The sequence below is a fragment of the Trichechus manatus genome, unplaced genomic scaffold (genome assembly GCF_000243295.1).
Source record: "Trichechus manatus latirostris isolate Lorelei unplaced genomic scaffold, TriManLat1.0 scaffold00207, whole genome shotgun sequence".
In the NCBI taxonomy this organism is placed as follows: domain Eukaryota; kingdom Metazoa; phylum Chordata; class Mammalia; order Sirenia; family Trichechidae; genus Trichechus; species Trichechus manatus.
Window position 1 is genome coordinate 2,738,176 of NW_004444143.1, and position 15,502 is coordinate 2,753,677.

General features: G+C 48.0%; 1 protein-coding gene across 3 annotated transcripts in view; it reads left to right on the forward strand.

Annotated features, from left to right (window-relative positions):
- Positions 1–34: 34 nt before the first annotated feature.
- The window catches only part of SPINT2 (serine peptidase inhibitor, Kunitz type 2), a 30,843-nt gene continuing 15,375 nt past the window's right edge, over positions 35–15,502 (forward strand). Inside the window, exon 1 of one of the 3 annotated variants that reach the window (XM_023742292.1) lies at positions 35–532. In XM_023742292.1, the coding sequence (XP_023598060.1) occupies positions 427–532 (106 nt within the window). In that variant the 5' untranslated portion in view covers positions 35–426. The remainder of the gene's footprint in view (positions 533–15,502) is intronic. The other 2 variants (XM_023742290.1, XM_023742291.1) reach the window with 2 other exon arrangements.

Consider the following 15,502-nt stretch of genomic DNA (forward strand, 5'->3'; position numbering starts at 1 on the left):
CGGGGAAGCGGCCGCGCAGGTGCCTGCCCTCTGCGCCTGCGCCCTTCACGCCCCACCTCGCCAGGTGCGTCGTGCCTCCGCCTCGCTCCGCCACGGTGCGTAGGTGCTGCCAGGCGTCCGCCATTCGCTTTTGCGCCCACCGAGCGATTGGGCGTGCCCAAATTCTGGATGGTGGGAGAGCCGCAGGGCGTCTCCGGGGGCTAGGGGGGGTAAGCGCGGCGGAGAAGGCAGTGTCCGCACCGCGAAGGTCCGAGAAAGCGTCTTCCCGGAACCTTGGGCGGGAGCGCCAGAGCGGCACCTCGCGGACCCTCGGCGAGCCCCCCGCACCTGAACTGCGCGTGCGCGGCCAGGGTCTTTCCGCCCCTGATCGCGAGACCCCAACAGCCGGCGGCTCGACGACTCGCTGGGCAGTCGGTGAAGCCGGTCATGGCGCCCCTGTGTGGGCCGAGGTGGTGCCGGGCGCTCCTTGCCCTGCTGGGCTCGCTGCTCCTCTCCGGGGCTGAGGCAGCCGACCGAGAAGGTGACATCCACGGTGAGGGCCCGGGCAGCAGCTGAAGGCGGGGTGTGAAAGCGGAGAGACTGGGGGCAAATTGGAATTCGAGGGGCGCTGAGCAAGGTCTGAGCGGGGAGAAAATTGGGGGAGACTTGGTGAGGTTCAGGGGTGTGGTGGCGCCAGCCCTGGGGGAGAAGCTTTGAGAAGAGGTTTGGGAGCCCTTGAGAGTGGGGATGAGCGGAGGAGGAAGGGTTGGAAAAGTATTCTTTGGGGTGGTGGAGGAGACTGGGGGTATTGACCGAGAAGGAGTGGCATAGGAAGCAAGCGAGAAGCTCAGCCAGCCTCTTCCTGGTAGAGGAAAGTCCTATGCCAAGGAAGGCTCACGGAGGGCAGGCCTGAGAGGGTGGGGATTGGATCAGGTTGGTCGTCTGGCAAGGTCCCAGCAGTGGTGAGTACTGGCTTCCGAGAAGCCTTTTAGCTCAGTCGCAGTAGAGTGTGTCCCCAGTACTTCACTGATATCTAAGGAAGGGAAAGCAAAGAAGCGGAAGTGCTGGAGGGGAGAAAGCTTTGCCAGGGTGCAAGACAGTACTGGGATTGAAAAGCTGGGGGTTGATTGGACTGAAAACCAAAAAACCAAACCCGTTGCCGTCGAGTCGATTCCGACTCATAGCGACCCTAGAGGACAGAGGACAACTGCCCCATAGGGTTTCCAAGGAGCAGCGGGTGGATTCGAACTGCCGACCTTTTGGTTAGCAGCGAAGCTCTTAACCACTGCGCCACCAGGGCTTAGAAGTAAGGTTGGTGGGGGAGAGGTCTGACTTAAAGCAATACATTCTAAGGAAGTCTGAACTGAAAGATCTTTTGGTACAAGTGTTGTTATAACCCTCACTGCTTCAGACAAGCTCGAGTGGATTTTGCAGAGGGCTCTCTTGATAGAAGAATTCATTCAGCAGACCTTACCGAGCCCCTGTTAAGTGTCTGTACGGGTACTGGTGATAGTTGTGACCAGACAAGCCAGCCCCCTGCACGCACAGAGCTTATGTTCTGGTAGGAGAGACGGTGAGTAAACAGCTGAATAAAGAGCCCTTACCACAGTATCAAATCACTGAGAAGTAAACAAACAGGGTGAAGGGCATGAACGGGATGACGGAAGAAAGTGATGGGGATTACTTTAGCTCAGGTGTTCAGGGGAGGTCTCTGAGGATGGTGACATCAGAGCCCTAATGGGAAGGATGAGGAGAGGGCAGCCGCACAGACGTTGGTGCCCGCCGGCGTCCATTTGGAGGTGGTGGTGGTGGTGGTGGTTAGCAGCTGCTAGGGAGTCGGCCCCTGACTCACGGCAACCCCGTGTGTTACAGAGTAGAACTGTTGCATAAAGTTTTCTTGGCCGTAGTCTTTGTCATCTTAACCTTTATGTAGAAATCTTTGTAATTGTATACAGGCAGTCCCCAATTTATGACAGGGTTCCCTTCTGACAAGTTTGTTGTAAGTCGAATACCTTTTTTTTTTTTTTTTTTGAGTTTTCAGTATTATTGGCTTTTGTTATCAGTATCTTTATAAATCATACCATTGAACATCTACGAGTGAATGAGAGTAACATCAGCGAATTATGCGCTGCAACGTTTTATGTGGTTACACGCTACTAACGATAAGATGTACCAAAAAAGAAAAAAAAAAAACAAGACGGTCATAAGTGCGGTTTATTGTAATTCAAGTACGTCGTAGGTTGGGGACTATCTGTCTAAGCAGTTTGCCAGACATTTCTTGTGCAGAGCCACTGGGTGGGTTTGAACTACCAGTGTTTAGGTTAGCAGCCGATCACAAACTGCTTGTGCCACCCAGGTTCCTTCTAGTTGGAAGTAATAGAGTGTAGAGACAGAAATGAGCTTGGTGTATTCAAGGAAGAGACAGCCAGGGTGGCTGGGGCAGGAGGGAGGGAGGGGCGAATTGGGGAGGATGTGGTGGGAGAAGCAGGCAGGACCCAGATGGTGCAGGGCTCTATATGCCAGCATGTTGGGAGAAAAGAGAGAGAAACCAGGCTGCGTGTGCACCAAGTTATCAGCTGTGGTGACTTCTGGAGACTGGTTAATCTCCCCCTGCCCAAGGCAGGAAGCAAAAAACGAGCTAACAGGAATGCCTGGGGCCAGTGGGGAGAGGAACAGGAGTCAGGAGTGCAGGCGCTGGCCCATTTTTGCAATCCAGACCAGAATTTGCCAGCCCTTCTGGACTTTCAGAGGAAATAATTCTGTTAGGGATGTACTTTCCAGTAACTTGGCCTGTAACTGGGTTTTAGGTTAACGACTTGTTGCTTACTCTGCACTCATATGTGTTATTTAATCCTTGAAACAACCCGGGGCGGTGGTGACTTACAGGCCTTGCCTAAAGTCACCCAACAGGTGGGACTCAGCAAGGCCAGGTGCCACTGACTGCAGAGGCGTCTCTGTTTAGAATGGCTTTGTTTATCTCAGGAAGCAGGAAGCAAGCTATCCACCCTGGGCAGTGGTGTTTCTCCAGGCACACGCAGCTGCCCAGGTGCGCAGGATGAGAATGGGGGGGAGGGAGAAGCCAGCAGAGAAGGTACACAAAGGAGTGGTTAAATTGGCCGATTGTGGAATTTAAGGCTTGAGGGAGCAGAGGGGGCCATGAAAAGGCGGTAGGGCCGGTGGATTGTTGGAGCAAATTAACTAGAAAGAGAGAAGGTGATAGGCAGAGTGATTCACGAAACCAATACACTGAAGAGGCGGCGGTTATTGAGACAAGGTCAAGGTGTGACCTTGGGAGGGAGGGTGGCCAAGGCACTGGAAAAGAGGAAGCCAAGGCACCGAGAGACTGGGCGGACTGGGCGGACTGGGCGGTGGAAACCGCGAAGGATTAGGACAGACACAGCTTGAGCGGCAGTGAGCCGGGAGCTGAAGTCCGGGGAGTGACAGTGGTCTGAGTCAGTAGATGATGAACGAGGTGGAGTGGTGAATGACTGCCTGATGACATGAGGTCCATAGCTGGGGGCTTGGGGTCGGTAGAGGGGCAGGGAGACCACGTGGAAGGGCTTCTGGAGAAGGCATGCCCTGAGGCGAGAGCCAAGGTCCGTTTAGAAGGTGATAAGAAAGTTCAGAGAAGAGATTGAGGAAGTGAGTTCCAGAGCCCTCTGGGGCTGGGGGAGGGGAAATAGGACAAAACTGAGGTTGTCCAGGGGCATGTGGATGGGAAAGGTAACTCGGGAGTCTGGTGATTGAGGTAATAAGTGAGAAAAGGGAAAGGAAGTGTGGGAGGTGAGGTCAGTCCTGGGGGTTTCAAGGTAGACAGAGCCAGGGATGGTGAGGCTGTGTGTGGTGGGGACAGGTCGGGAGGGGTGTGGTGGTGTTTCCAGCATTCAGGGAGAGGTGCAGGCTGCCAAGGAAAAGCGTACAGAGATTATATAAACTTGTGGCCCCCAGGAAGGAGCCGTGGTGGCGCAGTGGTTAAGCGCTTGGCTGCTGACCCAAAAGTCGGCAGGTTCGAACTCACCAGCCACTCTTGTGTGAGGATTGCAGCCTTGGAAACCCTATGGGGAAGTTCTGCTCTGCCCTGTAGGGTTGCTATGAGAATCAACTTGACGGCAATGGAGTTTTTGGGGGTGGCCCCCCGGGACCTTCAAACAGGCTTTTTTGACTTGAACAGTTTCCAGAATTGGGAGTTTTTATACGGAAATGTGGATTTTTGGCTTTGCCTGTAAAATCTGAGGACCTGGCAACCTGTGTTCCTGTGTGGCAACCATGCGCAGGAGCCGAATGTCCCATCTTGGACAGGACATGCACTTCCCAGTTGTCCCCGACACCCCACTCTGGGCTCATTCACTGGTTGGCCTGACTCATTTCACTTCCCTGCCCACTCTGCATCTGTGGGCGTCTGCCTTGTAATCCTTTAAGAATGTAGTCTGTTTAGTAAAAGAAGGCTGATAACACGGAACAGCTCTTTGTAAGTTTACAGTGGGGTGTGTGTACATGTGTTATTGCTATTGGGGGAAAAAGCCTTATCAGGTGGCTGCAAATGCATGATTTTTTTAATCTCTTCCCCAGGTGAGGAGTCCTGGTATTTGGAGGGCCCTGGAGTATGTAATTGTGATCAATACAAGGCCAGATAATTTATTTCCTCTTGAGAATGCAAAAAAAAACCCATTGGTGTCAAGTCGATTCTGACTCACAGCGGCCCTAGAGGACAGAGTAGAACTGCCCCATAGGGTTTCCAAGGAGCAGCTGGTGGATTCAAACTGCCAACCTTTTGGTTAGCAGCTGAGCTGTTAACTACCGTGCCACCAGGGTTTCCAGGCACCATTTTAGACCCTGGAAAATAGAGCACGGGACAAAACGGGCCGTCCCTCCATAGTGGTTAAGCCGTGATGGGGGGAAGACAGTGCAGGAAGCAGATGAAATGTAAGTCTCGGTGACAAGCGCTGTGAAGAAGAAGGCAAGGCCTGGTGGGCCGAGGGCTTTGGGGCTCAAGTGGTGACAGTTCCTAAAGGATGTTGAGGTCCTTGGTGTTTGTGCCCCGAGGGAGAGCTGCCTTTTTCAACCACAAGCGTTCCTTTGCCCCAGCTCAGCCCCCCGGGTGGGGAAGCAAACCTCTCCTCTTTCACACCGCACACCCTCCCCCACCTGTGTCTCCTGTTACCTCCCTCCAGGGTCATTTGAACCCTCAGGCCTGTCTTAAGGACGATGGCCCGGCAGCCAGGCCTGAGGCTGACACTGGAGCCCTGGTGGCACAGTGGTGAAAGCAATGGACTGCTAACCGAAAGGTCGGTGGTTTGAAACCACCAGGTGCTTTGCGGGAGGAAGATGTGGCCGTCCGCTTCCGTAAAGATTGCAGCCTTGGAAACCCTACGGGACAGTTCTGCTCTGTCCTGTAGGGTCACTGTGAGTTGGAATCACCTGGACGGCAGTGGGTTTGGTTTGGGAGGCCGACCCAGGAGGCCAAGTAAGGGATAAGGCGGCCTGTGATTCATGTCGGGGGAAGACAGCCCCGCAGGGGTCGCCCTGAGTGACTTCACGAACCCCAGGCAGCCTTGGCCCCTGGTCACGTGGCCGGCGCAGACTTCACAGGTGGCCCCAGAAGCGTTGGTGTGTGAACTGTGGGTGTCCTTATACCACCCTGTCAGAAACATTATCTCACGTGTTGTTTCGGACAAGATCTTGAAAACTCCCAGTGAAGAAATGCTGCAGTGTAGGTCCGGAGACGCAGGAACTCCCGAGCTTAGCTACTCTGGAACTTATCATTCCTGAGGCCGTTTTGGAAAGCCTGGTTGCACAGTGGTTAAGAGCTCAGCTGCTAACAAAAAGGTCGGCAGTTGAGTCCACCAGCCTCCCCCTGGAAACCCTATGGGGCAGTTCTGTTCTGTCCTGTAGGGTCGCTATGAGTCAGACTCGACTCGACAGCAGTGGGTTTGGTTTTTTGGTTTTGGAGGCCATTTTAGAAATGAGGTCAAGAACAAACAACAGTCTGTGTTGTTTTACACAGAGATGTTTGAAATGAATCTCGCAGTGATTCTTAACCTGGGCCCATGGCTTCAGCAGTCCCTTAATCTGAAGTCCCTGAGTTCGCATGTGGTATTTTTGTGTGGGACTGTCCCAGGGTTGTCCAAATTTAGAGACTGGGATATAGTCTCAGTGGGGCAATAATTGACTCTTAGGGGGAGGCGGGGCGAAAAAATATTAGATCCTGCAGGGGACTGTGGCCGTTCAAAGGGCTACAGTACATACATAGATACACAGTATGTCCAGGGTACTAAAATTTCACGGTGGGCACTTAGGAAAAAAATGTCTAAAAAGCCTCCCAAGGGGTTAAACCAAACCTGTTGCTGTAGAATTGATTCCGACTCATACTAACCCTATAGGACAGAGTAGAACTGCTCTATGGAGTTTCCAAGGAGCAGCTGGCGGATTCAAACTGCCGACCTTTTGGGTAGCAGCCAAGTTCTTAACCACTGCGCCACCGGGGCTCCTCCTTAGGGGCAGGGGGGTCGATAATGGAAAAAGGAAGATCGAAAACACTGCTGTAGGAAGAAGCCCATTAACTTTCTCATCCGTGTCTGACCCTTAGTGTGAAATAACAGCAGATAGTTCCATGAAAGACTTTGAAACATCTGGTTTCCCTACAGTTTATTCCAACGGGCCGCCGAGGTTCTGGTTAATGGATTTAGGTAAGGGTGGAATGTACAGTCCCGTTTCAGTGATGACTGGGAAGCAGCAGTGGTAGGAGTGGTGGTTCGGGCTTCGTTCCGGTAGTTGGTGAAATGTAAACAATGGTATAGAGTATTTTCTATCTAAAACTCCCAAGATTTTCGGAGCCTTATAATTTAAGTTGGGTTTGTTATTGTAAATGTTCTTTTCCTCATAAATACCTGGGTGTTACTTTAAGATTTCTAAATTACTTGTCCTAATAGTGACAACTTCCAGGCACCCAAACCTTGAGGAGATGGATAGTTAGTAGCTTTCTGTACTGGAAACAGAAGTACTCACATATGTAGAACCTCCCCAAACCCAAAAACCCACTGCCGTCGAGTCATTTCCAACTCATAGTGACCCTGTGGGACAGAGTAGAACTGCCCCATAGGGTTTCCAAGGAGTGGCTGGTGGATTCGAACTGCTGACCTTCCTGTTAACAGCCAAGTGTTGAACCACTGTGCCACCAGGGCTCCTTAGAACTTCCCCAGCTTACCCAAAATAGGTGGATTTATAGATCACCTTGAAATAAGGCTGGTGATAAAATAAATAGCTACTTGGGAATTTATAACAATAGAATTAAAACAGCCTTTAGTATGCCCCTGGTAGGCGGCACAGTGGTTAAGAGCTCAGCTACTAACCAAAAGGTCGGCAGTTCGAATCCACCAGCCGCTCCTTGGAAACCCTTTGGGACAGTTCTCCTCTGTCCTGTAGGGTCGCTGTGAGTCGGAATCAACAGCGGGTTTGGTTTGGCATTCAGTACCTTCCCCCTCCCACAAGACTTTTTAAGATTCTCCCATTCCTTGGGGAATGCGTAACCAAATGCTAACCAAAGCTTTGTTTTTATTCTCCCTGTCCCTCTCTGCCTTACCATCTCTGAACTCTGTCACCTTCATGATAATGTCTTCTTGCAGGACTTTGAACTGTGGGATGGTTGGGCATTGGCTCGCCCTGGGTGAAGATAAGCAGTCTTGCCACTTCAGGCTCAGGCGATGCAGCAGGAAAGCAAAGAGGAGGGAGGGCCCTGGAGGTGGTTTGGTCAACGGATGACTTGCGATTGTGCTGTTCCTCCCACATTCCGTTGGTATTTCCTCAAGAAACAAGTTGTCCTCTTTATCTTCCTCCCCACGGTCCCTGTCGTTGCCCATGTCTTCATCAAAATGTGTCTGTTTATTCCATGCTCTGTGCCAAATGCTCTAAACACTTACAATGGATTACAAACTCTTCATCTTCACGACAGCCTTGTTATATTGGTCCCATGTGCCAAAGGAAATCCTCCCACTTGAGCTGCTTTGAGAAATGAAATCTGTGCAAGCCCCCTGAATTTTTCTCAGTTGGGCCTGTGGAAAGCAAACTGAGACTCCACACTGTCTTACCAGCGAGTGAATTCAAGTTAAAGTGAGTAAGTTTCGTTTCCCAGACAAGGGCCTGTCAATGTAACTTCAAGATGAACAGTGTGCATCCCAGCAGAAGACATAAGTCTGGAGGTCAAAAAAGGGGACTTTTTCTAACAAACTAGCCGAAAAAAATCTTTGTACTGATTAGATCCAGAACTTGAGGGCAGTGGTGGGTCCGAGGTAGAATTCTCACCTTCCATGCAGGAGACCCAGGTCTGATTCCTGACCAGTGTACCTCAAGCACAGCCACCACTCATTTGTCATTGGAGGCTTGTGTGTGGCTATGATGCTGAACAGGTTTCAGAGGAGCTTCCACACTAAGACAGACTAGGAAGAAGGCCTGGCGATCTGCTTCTGAAAATCAGCCAGTGAAAACCCTCTGGATCACAACGGTCCATGGGGTCACCATGAGTCAGAGGCTGACTCAGCAGCAGCTAACAACAAGAACAGATTCCCAACAGGTATAAAGCACACACAGAGAGGCCTTCCCGCTAACCTGGTTTGAGTTACATTAATAATGTCAAGGTCGTTTCCTTGCTAAGGTTCCCACCTTTCACCCCAACCTAGAGGGATATGGTGGCTCCATAGTCAGAGCTTTGCTTATCACCTGAGCCTCCCAAGAGTCTTCACTTCAGACACTCTAAGCCTCTAAAATCTGTTTGATTTTTGTTGTTGGGTCCCTTCAAGTGCATTCTGACTCATAGTGACCCCATGTGTTAAACAGAGTAAGACTGCCCCACAGGGTTTTCTTGGCTATGATCTTTACAGGAGCAGATCACTGGTGATCTTTCTCCTGCTGAGCTGCTGGGTGGGTTCGAACCACCAACCTTTCCATTAGCAGCTGAGCACTTAACCATTTTACAACCAGGTCAGTCAGCCAGGCCTGAATCAGAGAATATGGGACTTGCTGCATCAGAGAGGATCCCTGGTGGCGCAGTGGTTAAGAGCTCAGCTGCTCACCAAAAGGTCAGCAGTTGGAATCCACCAGCTGCTCCTTGGAAACCCTATGGGGCAGTTCTACTCTATCCTGTAGGGTCACTATGAGTCAGAATCAACTCGATGACAACGGGTTTGGTTTTTGCATCAAAGAATATGGGGTTGATGGGTTTTTGCTCCACGTATTGCTCCTGTGTTATGACTAAGGAGAGAAACACAAGGAGGTTGGGAAACCTGGCCCGAGGTAACACAGCTAGTAGGAGGTGGTGACGATTCATGCCCACGGGTCCTTGACCAGAGTGACTCTCAGGTCGTACACTCTCCTCTCTTCTGCCCTGCACACTTTTGCCACATGATATTTCCTTGAGCCACTCGCTTATACCAAAGCCTTTGGGCATTTTCTTTGTACCTTGTATGGCTTATAAGCCCTTTGAATTTAGTGCTTGATTATAGTAGTCTCCCTTATATATATATGTGTATGTGTGTGTGTGTGTGTGTGTGTGTGTGTATACATATATATATATGTATTTCTATCTAAGTGAGTCTTGTGGCTCCAACTTAATTGTAAACCCCTGGAGTTTACAAGGCCCACACCCTCAATGTGGTGCCTTCCGTATAGGGTGACCTTGATGGTTCCACTTGATGCCACGTGTCCCAGGATAACGGTGGTGAATGCCCCTTTCACTCTCCGAAATGTCTTGGTCTAAACGATAAATTACGTGACCACCCTACTTACATGTAATAAGTATTCATCAAACACTTGTTGCTTGGTATTGCAGAAGACAGTAGGTGATTTAGGACATTCCATTTTATTTTCCGTGTAGTTTTAAAATGTTTTATTGTGTTTTTTAAACGGAAAAGTTTAAGCAAAGAAAAAGGATCGTAATCGTCTACCCAGATTAAAAAAAAAGTAATGTATTAACACGATTGAGAATACCCAAAGTTTACTAAAAGATAAAAACAGATAAAAAGGAACAGAAAAAGGATCATAATCCTCTACCCAGATTTTAAAAAAAAAGTAGTACATTAACACGACTGAGAATACTCAAGGTGACTGAAAGGTACAGAGGAAAGGAGCAGACTATCCAAAAGCCTCTTTCCTTCCCCTACTCCCTTTCCTTACATGTGCCTAAATTAAAAGTTTTAAAAAGGAATCCTAACGCGTAACCCATTCTTTTGCCCACCCCCTCCCTCCAGTCTTAGACGTTTTCCATATCAGCGTGTGCGCACTTGCCTATTTTTAACAGCAGTTGAGTCCTCCGTCATAGGGTTGTCTCCTTAACTGTTGAGCCAGCACAGGCACGCTGTCTCGGTGGTGGATTTCACTGCCGTGGCTCCGAGAACACCACGCCCCTCGTGGATGTGGCAGTCGTTGGCACCTGTTCTGTGAAAGACCCTTGGATTCAGTGACTCTTCAGAGCTTGCTTTGCGTTTTGATTCTTTGAGGTTGAGGAATGGCCTGTAGCCTGTCCTGCTGTTCTGTTTAAAATATGATTTCCTAACCTCTGAGAATTATTGTGGCAAATTGTCTCCCTTTGACCATTACCCTTAGAATTCTAAGCAGCTTTAATGAAATGAGCAGTGTTGTTTTTAAGTGATTGGAAGGGTGCGCTACAGCGTGTTTGGCAGAGGACACACCCGAGGGATGCACGGTCGGTGTTGTTATAAGGAATGTGAACCTTAGGGAAATATGTGATTGGTTCTGAGCTCGGAACCAATTTAAGACTGGCTGAGTTCTGGGAGGAGGGTGGAAAATCTGAACAGGGTGGTTTTTTTTTTTTTTTAATTGTACTTTAAGTGAAAGTTTACAATTCAGGTTAGTCTCTCATACAAAAATTTATACATACATTGTAATGTGACCCTAATTGCTCTCCCTATACTGTGACAGCACACTCTTCCTTTCCACTGCTGATTTCCCGTGTCCATTCAACCAGCTCCTGACCCTCTCTGCCTTCTCATCTGACCTCTGGACAGGAGCTGCCCATTTATTTAGTCTCATGTATCTACTAGAGTTAAGAAGCACGCGCTTCACAAGTATCATTTTATGTCCCACAGTCTGGTTTAATCTTTGTCTGAAGAGTTGGCCTCGGGAATGGTTTTAGTTCTGGGTTGACGGAGAGTCTGGGGGCCATGCTTTCTGGGATTCCTCCAGTCTTAGACCATTAAGTCTGGTCTTTTTACTAGAATTTAGTTCTGCACCCCACTTTTCTCCTGCACCATCAGGGACTGTCTGTTGTGTTCCCTGTCAGGGCGGTCATTGGTGGTAGCGGGGCACCATCTAGTTCTTCTGATCTCAGGCTGATGAAGTCTCTGGTTTATGTGGCCCTTTCTGTCTCTTGCACTAATCCTTTCCTTGTGACTTTGGTTGAACAGGGTGTTTTTATAAACATTCTCTAAAGAAGGGTCCACAAACTACAGCTCATGGCACCCCCTACATTTGTATGGCCTGAGAGCTAAGAGAAGTATGGTTTTTATGTGTTTTAATGGTTGGAAAAAAGCAAAAGACTATTCCGTGACATGTGAAATATTCGTATATTGCAGATGGCTGCCTTTGTGCTACTGTGACATAGTTGAGTAGTCGCAGCAGAGACTGTGTAACCCACAAAGTCTAAAATAAAGGCTGGCCTCACTTTTCAGCACGCCCAAATTTCAGTTACCACAGGATATTAACTGTGAGTCATGGGGTGCTAGTGCTTCAGTCCACACTTCATAAATCACAGGTGCGCAGGACGATTCGTGACTGTCCTGGCCCTTCTTTCGGAGTCCTAGGGTGGTTGGTCACTGTGCTAATGTCAGTCAGTTCATGTACCGACAGCAAAGCATGTAGTTGTGTTGCCTCCTTGTCTCCCAGTGATAAACCCACGTGACATTTTACAAAATGGATAACTGAAAGAGGGAATCGGTCAGCAAAGATGAAAGTGTAGCAAAGAAAAACGATAACACTGAAATTGAAATCTCCAGTCGAGCGTAAATGGAATTTTAGAAGAAAAAGCTGACCACAGGAGTATTGACATTACTACCATTTGAGAGACTCTAGATGTGCAGCCAGAGGAAGTTGTTGAAGGCAAACTTAACAGCCTAAATAAGGAAGTCTTGGAGCTATTTCGTGATGTTGAAAACACAACAGATATGTTGGAAACTGATCCAAACCCAGAGAAAGGAGTATGACGGTTCTCTAAGGTGTAGAAAAGATGCTGGCTCCATATTGTTAAGTCATGAGAAGACCACAAACGCTGTCCAAATGACTCTTGATAAATTTTTTTACAAAGAAATAAAACACTTTAATTCTCAATGTTTCAACTTATAGTGTACTTTTTTTAATACTATTTTTAAAATGTCTTTATACATTTATAAAACCCGTTGCCATCCAGTAGATTCTGACTCATAGAGACCCTATAGGACAGAGTAGAACTGTCCCACAGGATTTCCAAGGAGCGGCTGGTGGATCCGAGCTGCTGACCTTTTGGTGAGCAGCGGCGCTCTTAACCACTGCACCATACATTTATAGCCAACAGTAAGAATTTTTACTGTTTTTTTCAAAAACGTTTAAAGGTCACGTAACAATCATCATTATTCCCATTGATTGTAAAATTACTTTTCATGGTTCCACATTATCCTCCAAAGCAAAGAGTCTGTGTTCACTGTTTGGCCCATTATAGAAAAGCTTGCTGACCTTGCTCTGGAGAAAACAGGAGGGAGGAGGAGGGCTGTTACTGAGTGGCTTCAGGGTTTCATATTATGCACACAGTGAGGTACAGAGTCTGTGTTCTTCAGTTTATAGCACCTGCGGGAGTAAACGGGGTTTTTCAAGGATTAGACTCCTAAGGGGAGCCCTGGTGGCAAAGTGGTTAAGAGCTCAGGCTGCTAACCAAAAGGTCAGCAGTTCAAATCCACCAGTGGCTCCTTGGAAACCCTATGGGGCAGTTGTACTCTGTCCTATAGGGTCACTATGAGTTGGAATTGACTTGACGGCACTCAACAACAGACTCCTAGGGAAGTTATTTTTGCTGGTTTTAGAAGTAAACTCGTTCCGAATGGATATAAAAACATGAATAAAGAAACACCAAGTTCAAAGTGGTTACTTCTGGGGAAAGAGAGCAGGTGGGATTGAGGCAAGGCGTTTACACAGGGTTTCAGCTCTGTTGATAATGCTTTAGTCCTTTACAATGTTAGAATTTGGGAAAGCTGAGACGTGGATACACCAGGGTTAACGGTATCTTCTGTACTTTTCAGCATATTTGAAATATCCCATTAAAGTAAACTTAACTTTGCAAAGTAGGCATGGCTGCAGTTGCGCATTTTTGAAGAATGATTAGATACCATCTTAAGCCTGTGAAATGAAGTTAGATTGGTAGTGCCTGGGAGTCCAAAATTCCTGTAATGTCCTAGTCAGAACCTGATTCCTAGCTAGAAGCTGATTTCACACAGAGCGACTTTGTCCGAGCCGCTGGCTGCTTGTCTAGGTTAAAGCACTAGTGACTTCAGAACCAGAGGGACCTGCTCTCCATGACACCACTCACAAAGGTCAGTCTGGCTGGCAGTTTTGTAATTGCTAGCGTTGGCACAGTGGTTAAGCGTTCAGCCGCTGACCAAAAGATGGGCAGTTCGAATCCACCAGCTGCTTCTTGGAAACCCTATGGGGCCAGTTCTGCTGTGTCCTGTAGGGTCGCTGTGAGTCGGCATTGACTCGTTGGCAATGGATTTTTTTTTTTTTTGAATGTTCGGAACGCCTGCCAGGAATTTGTAACTTCGGTTCCCATTTCTGATTCTGTGTGATTTTAACCATTCTGATGCTTTTCCAGGAGAACTGCCTCCTAAGGCAGGCATTCCATTTAACCGTACGTATCCTAAAGAGAGTGCACCCAAATTTGGTTCCCCTCAGCGTTTTCCTTGTTTCTTAGCCTGCATTTTGAAAACGTATAGAATGTATGTAATTCTGTACCAGCATGTGTGAGCACACAACAGGACTTGAGGCAGGTTTTTCCTGATAGCTTTCCAAGGCTGTTCCAAGACCAGTATGTCATCTGTCTGAACAATAATGGAATTACTCATTGAGGAGTAACTTCCTGAAAATCTATCCAACCAAACCCCCTTCGGCCTTGGCCACTTATTTGGTATGGTGCCATCCATGACCTTGACATTGAGTGTGACTGAAAACAGCTGAGCCCTCAAATAGTATTAAAAGCCCTGAGGAATGTTTTGGGGATTTAGGCAGCTTCAGTTGTGTTTCCCCCACTGCCTGTTAATATGGGGCTTGTTCTTTCTCTCTGTCTGAGGTGTCATTGTGTGCATGTCTGGGCTTGCGAATCACCAAAGGGGGTTCAGATCCTGGCTCTGCTGTTTGATTAGCTTTAACCACACCAGGCCTCAGTGTTGTCGTTTGTAGAGTGGGGATGTTCTGCGTGACTCGCAGTTTTATTGCAGCCATTAGAGAGAGGGAACATAATGTGCCTGGCCTCCTGCTTGGTGGAGGCCATAAATGGGCGTCAGGATGAAAGCACTGCTCTTTCTTGGTTCCTTATTATTTTAATCTGAATCTGCCAGAGACACTACTTTTATTTATTTATTTTTTAAAAGGCAGATGACAAGTCATGGAAGCTGTCTTAAATCCTAAAGTATTTCCGGCTTTTTGTAAAAGCTTTTTGAAGAACAGTGAAATAGGGGAATACATTGGGGTACCAGAAGTAAAGAATTTATTTTTTTTATGACTCCACTGCTCTCAACCAAAAAACCCCATTGTCGAGTTGACTCTGACTCATAGTGACCCTATAGGACAGAGTGGAGCTGCCCTGCAGGGTTTTGCAAGGAGCACCTGGTGGATTTGAACTGCTACCTTTTGGTTGGCAGCCAAACGCTTAACCACTGCACCACCACTTCTCTCAAGGCTAGTGTAGAAGCGTACGTTACAGGTGCTTACAGGCAATTTAGTTACTAAATGCCACTTGCCATCGACTCGATTCTGACTCATGGCAACCCCATGTGTGTCAGAGTAGGGTTTTCAGTGGATGATTTTTCAGAAATAGATCGCCAGGGCTTTCCTTCTAGGCACCTCTGGGTGGACTCAAACCCCCAACCTTTGATTAGCAGCACAGTGTGTTCACCACTTGGCACCAGAGCAGCCACTGAAAACCCTGTGGAGCACAGTTCTGCTCTGACGCACGAGGTCGCCATGTTGGAATCCGCCCGGCACTGGCTTAATTACTAAAAGCTTGTGACAAAATGAGACTTTTTTCGTGTGACGAAGAGCTCTCACACACATTCAGAGAACATGGTTAAATTTAGTCTTATTTGGATCTAGCTTCGGCCAGTGAATCTGCTACTTAGAACTCTTTGTTTTACCATACTCAAATCTGAGTAAAAAAAGAAATTATTAGGTTTTTTTTTTCTTTTTATTATACCAAATTTCAAATATACAGGTAGTCCCCAACTTATGATGTATTTGAGTTACGACAAGCCGCACTGAAGACCGTTGTGTTTTTTTT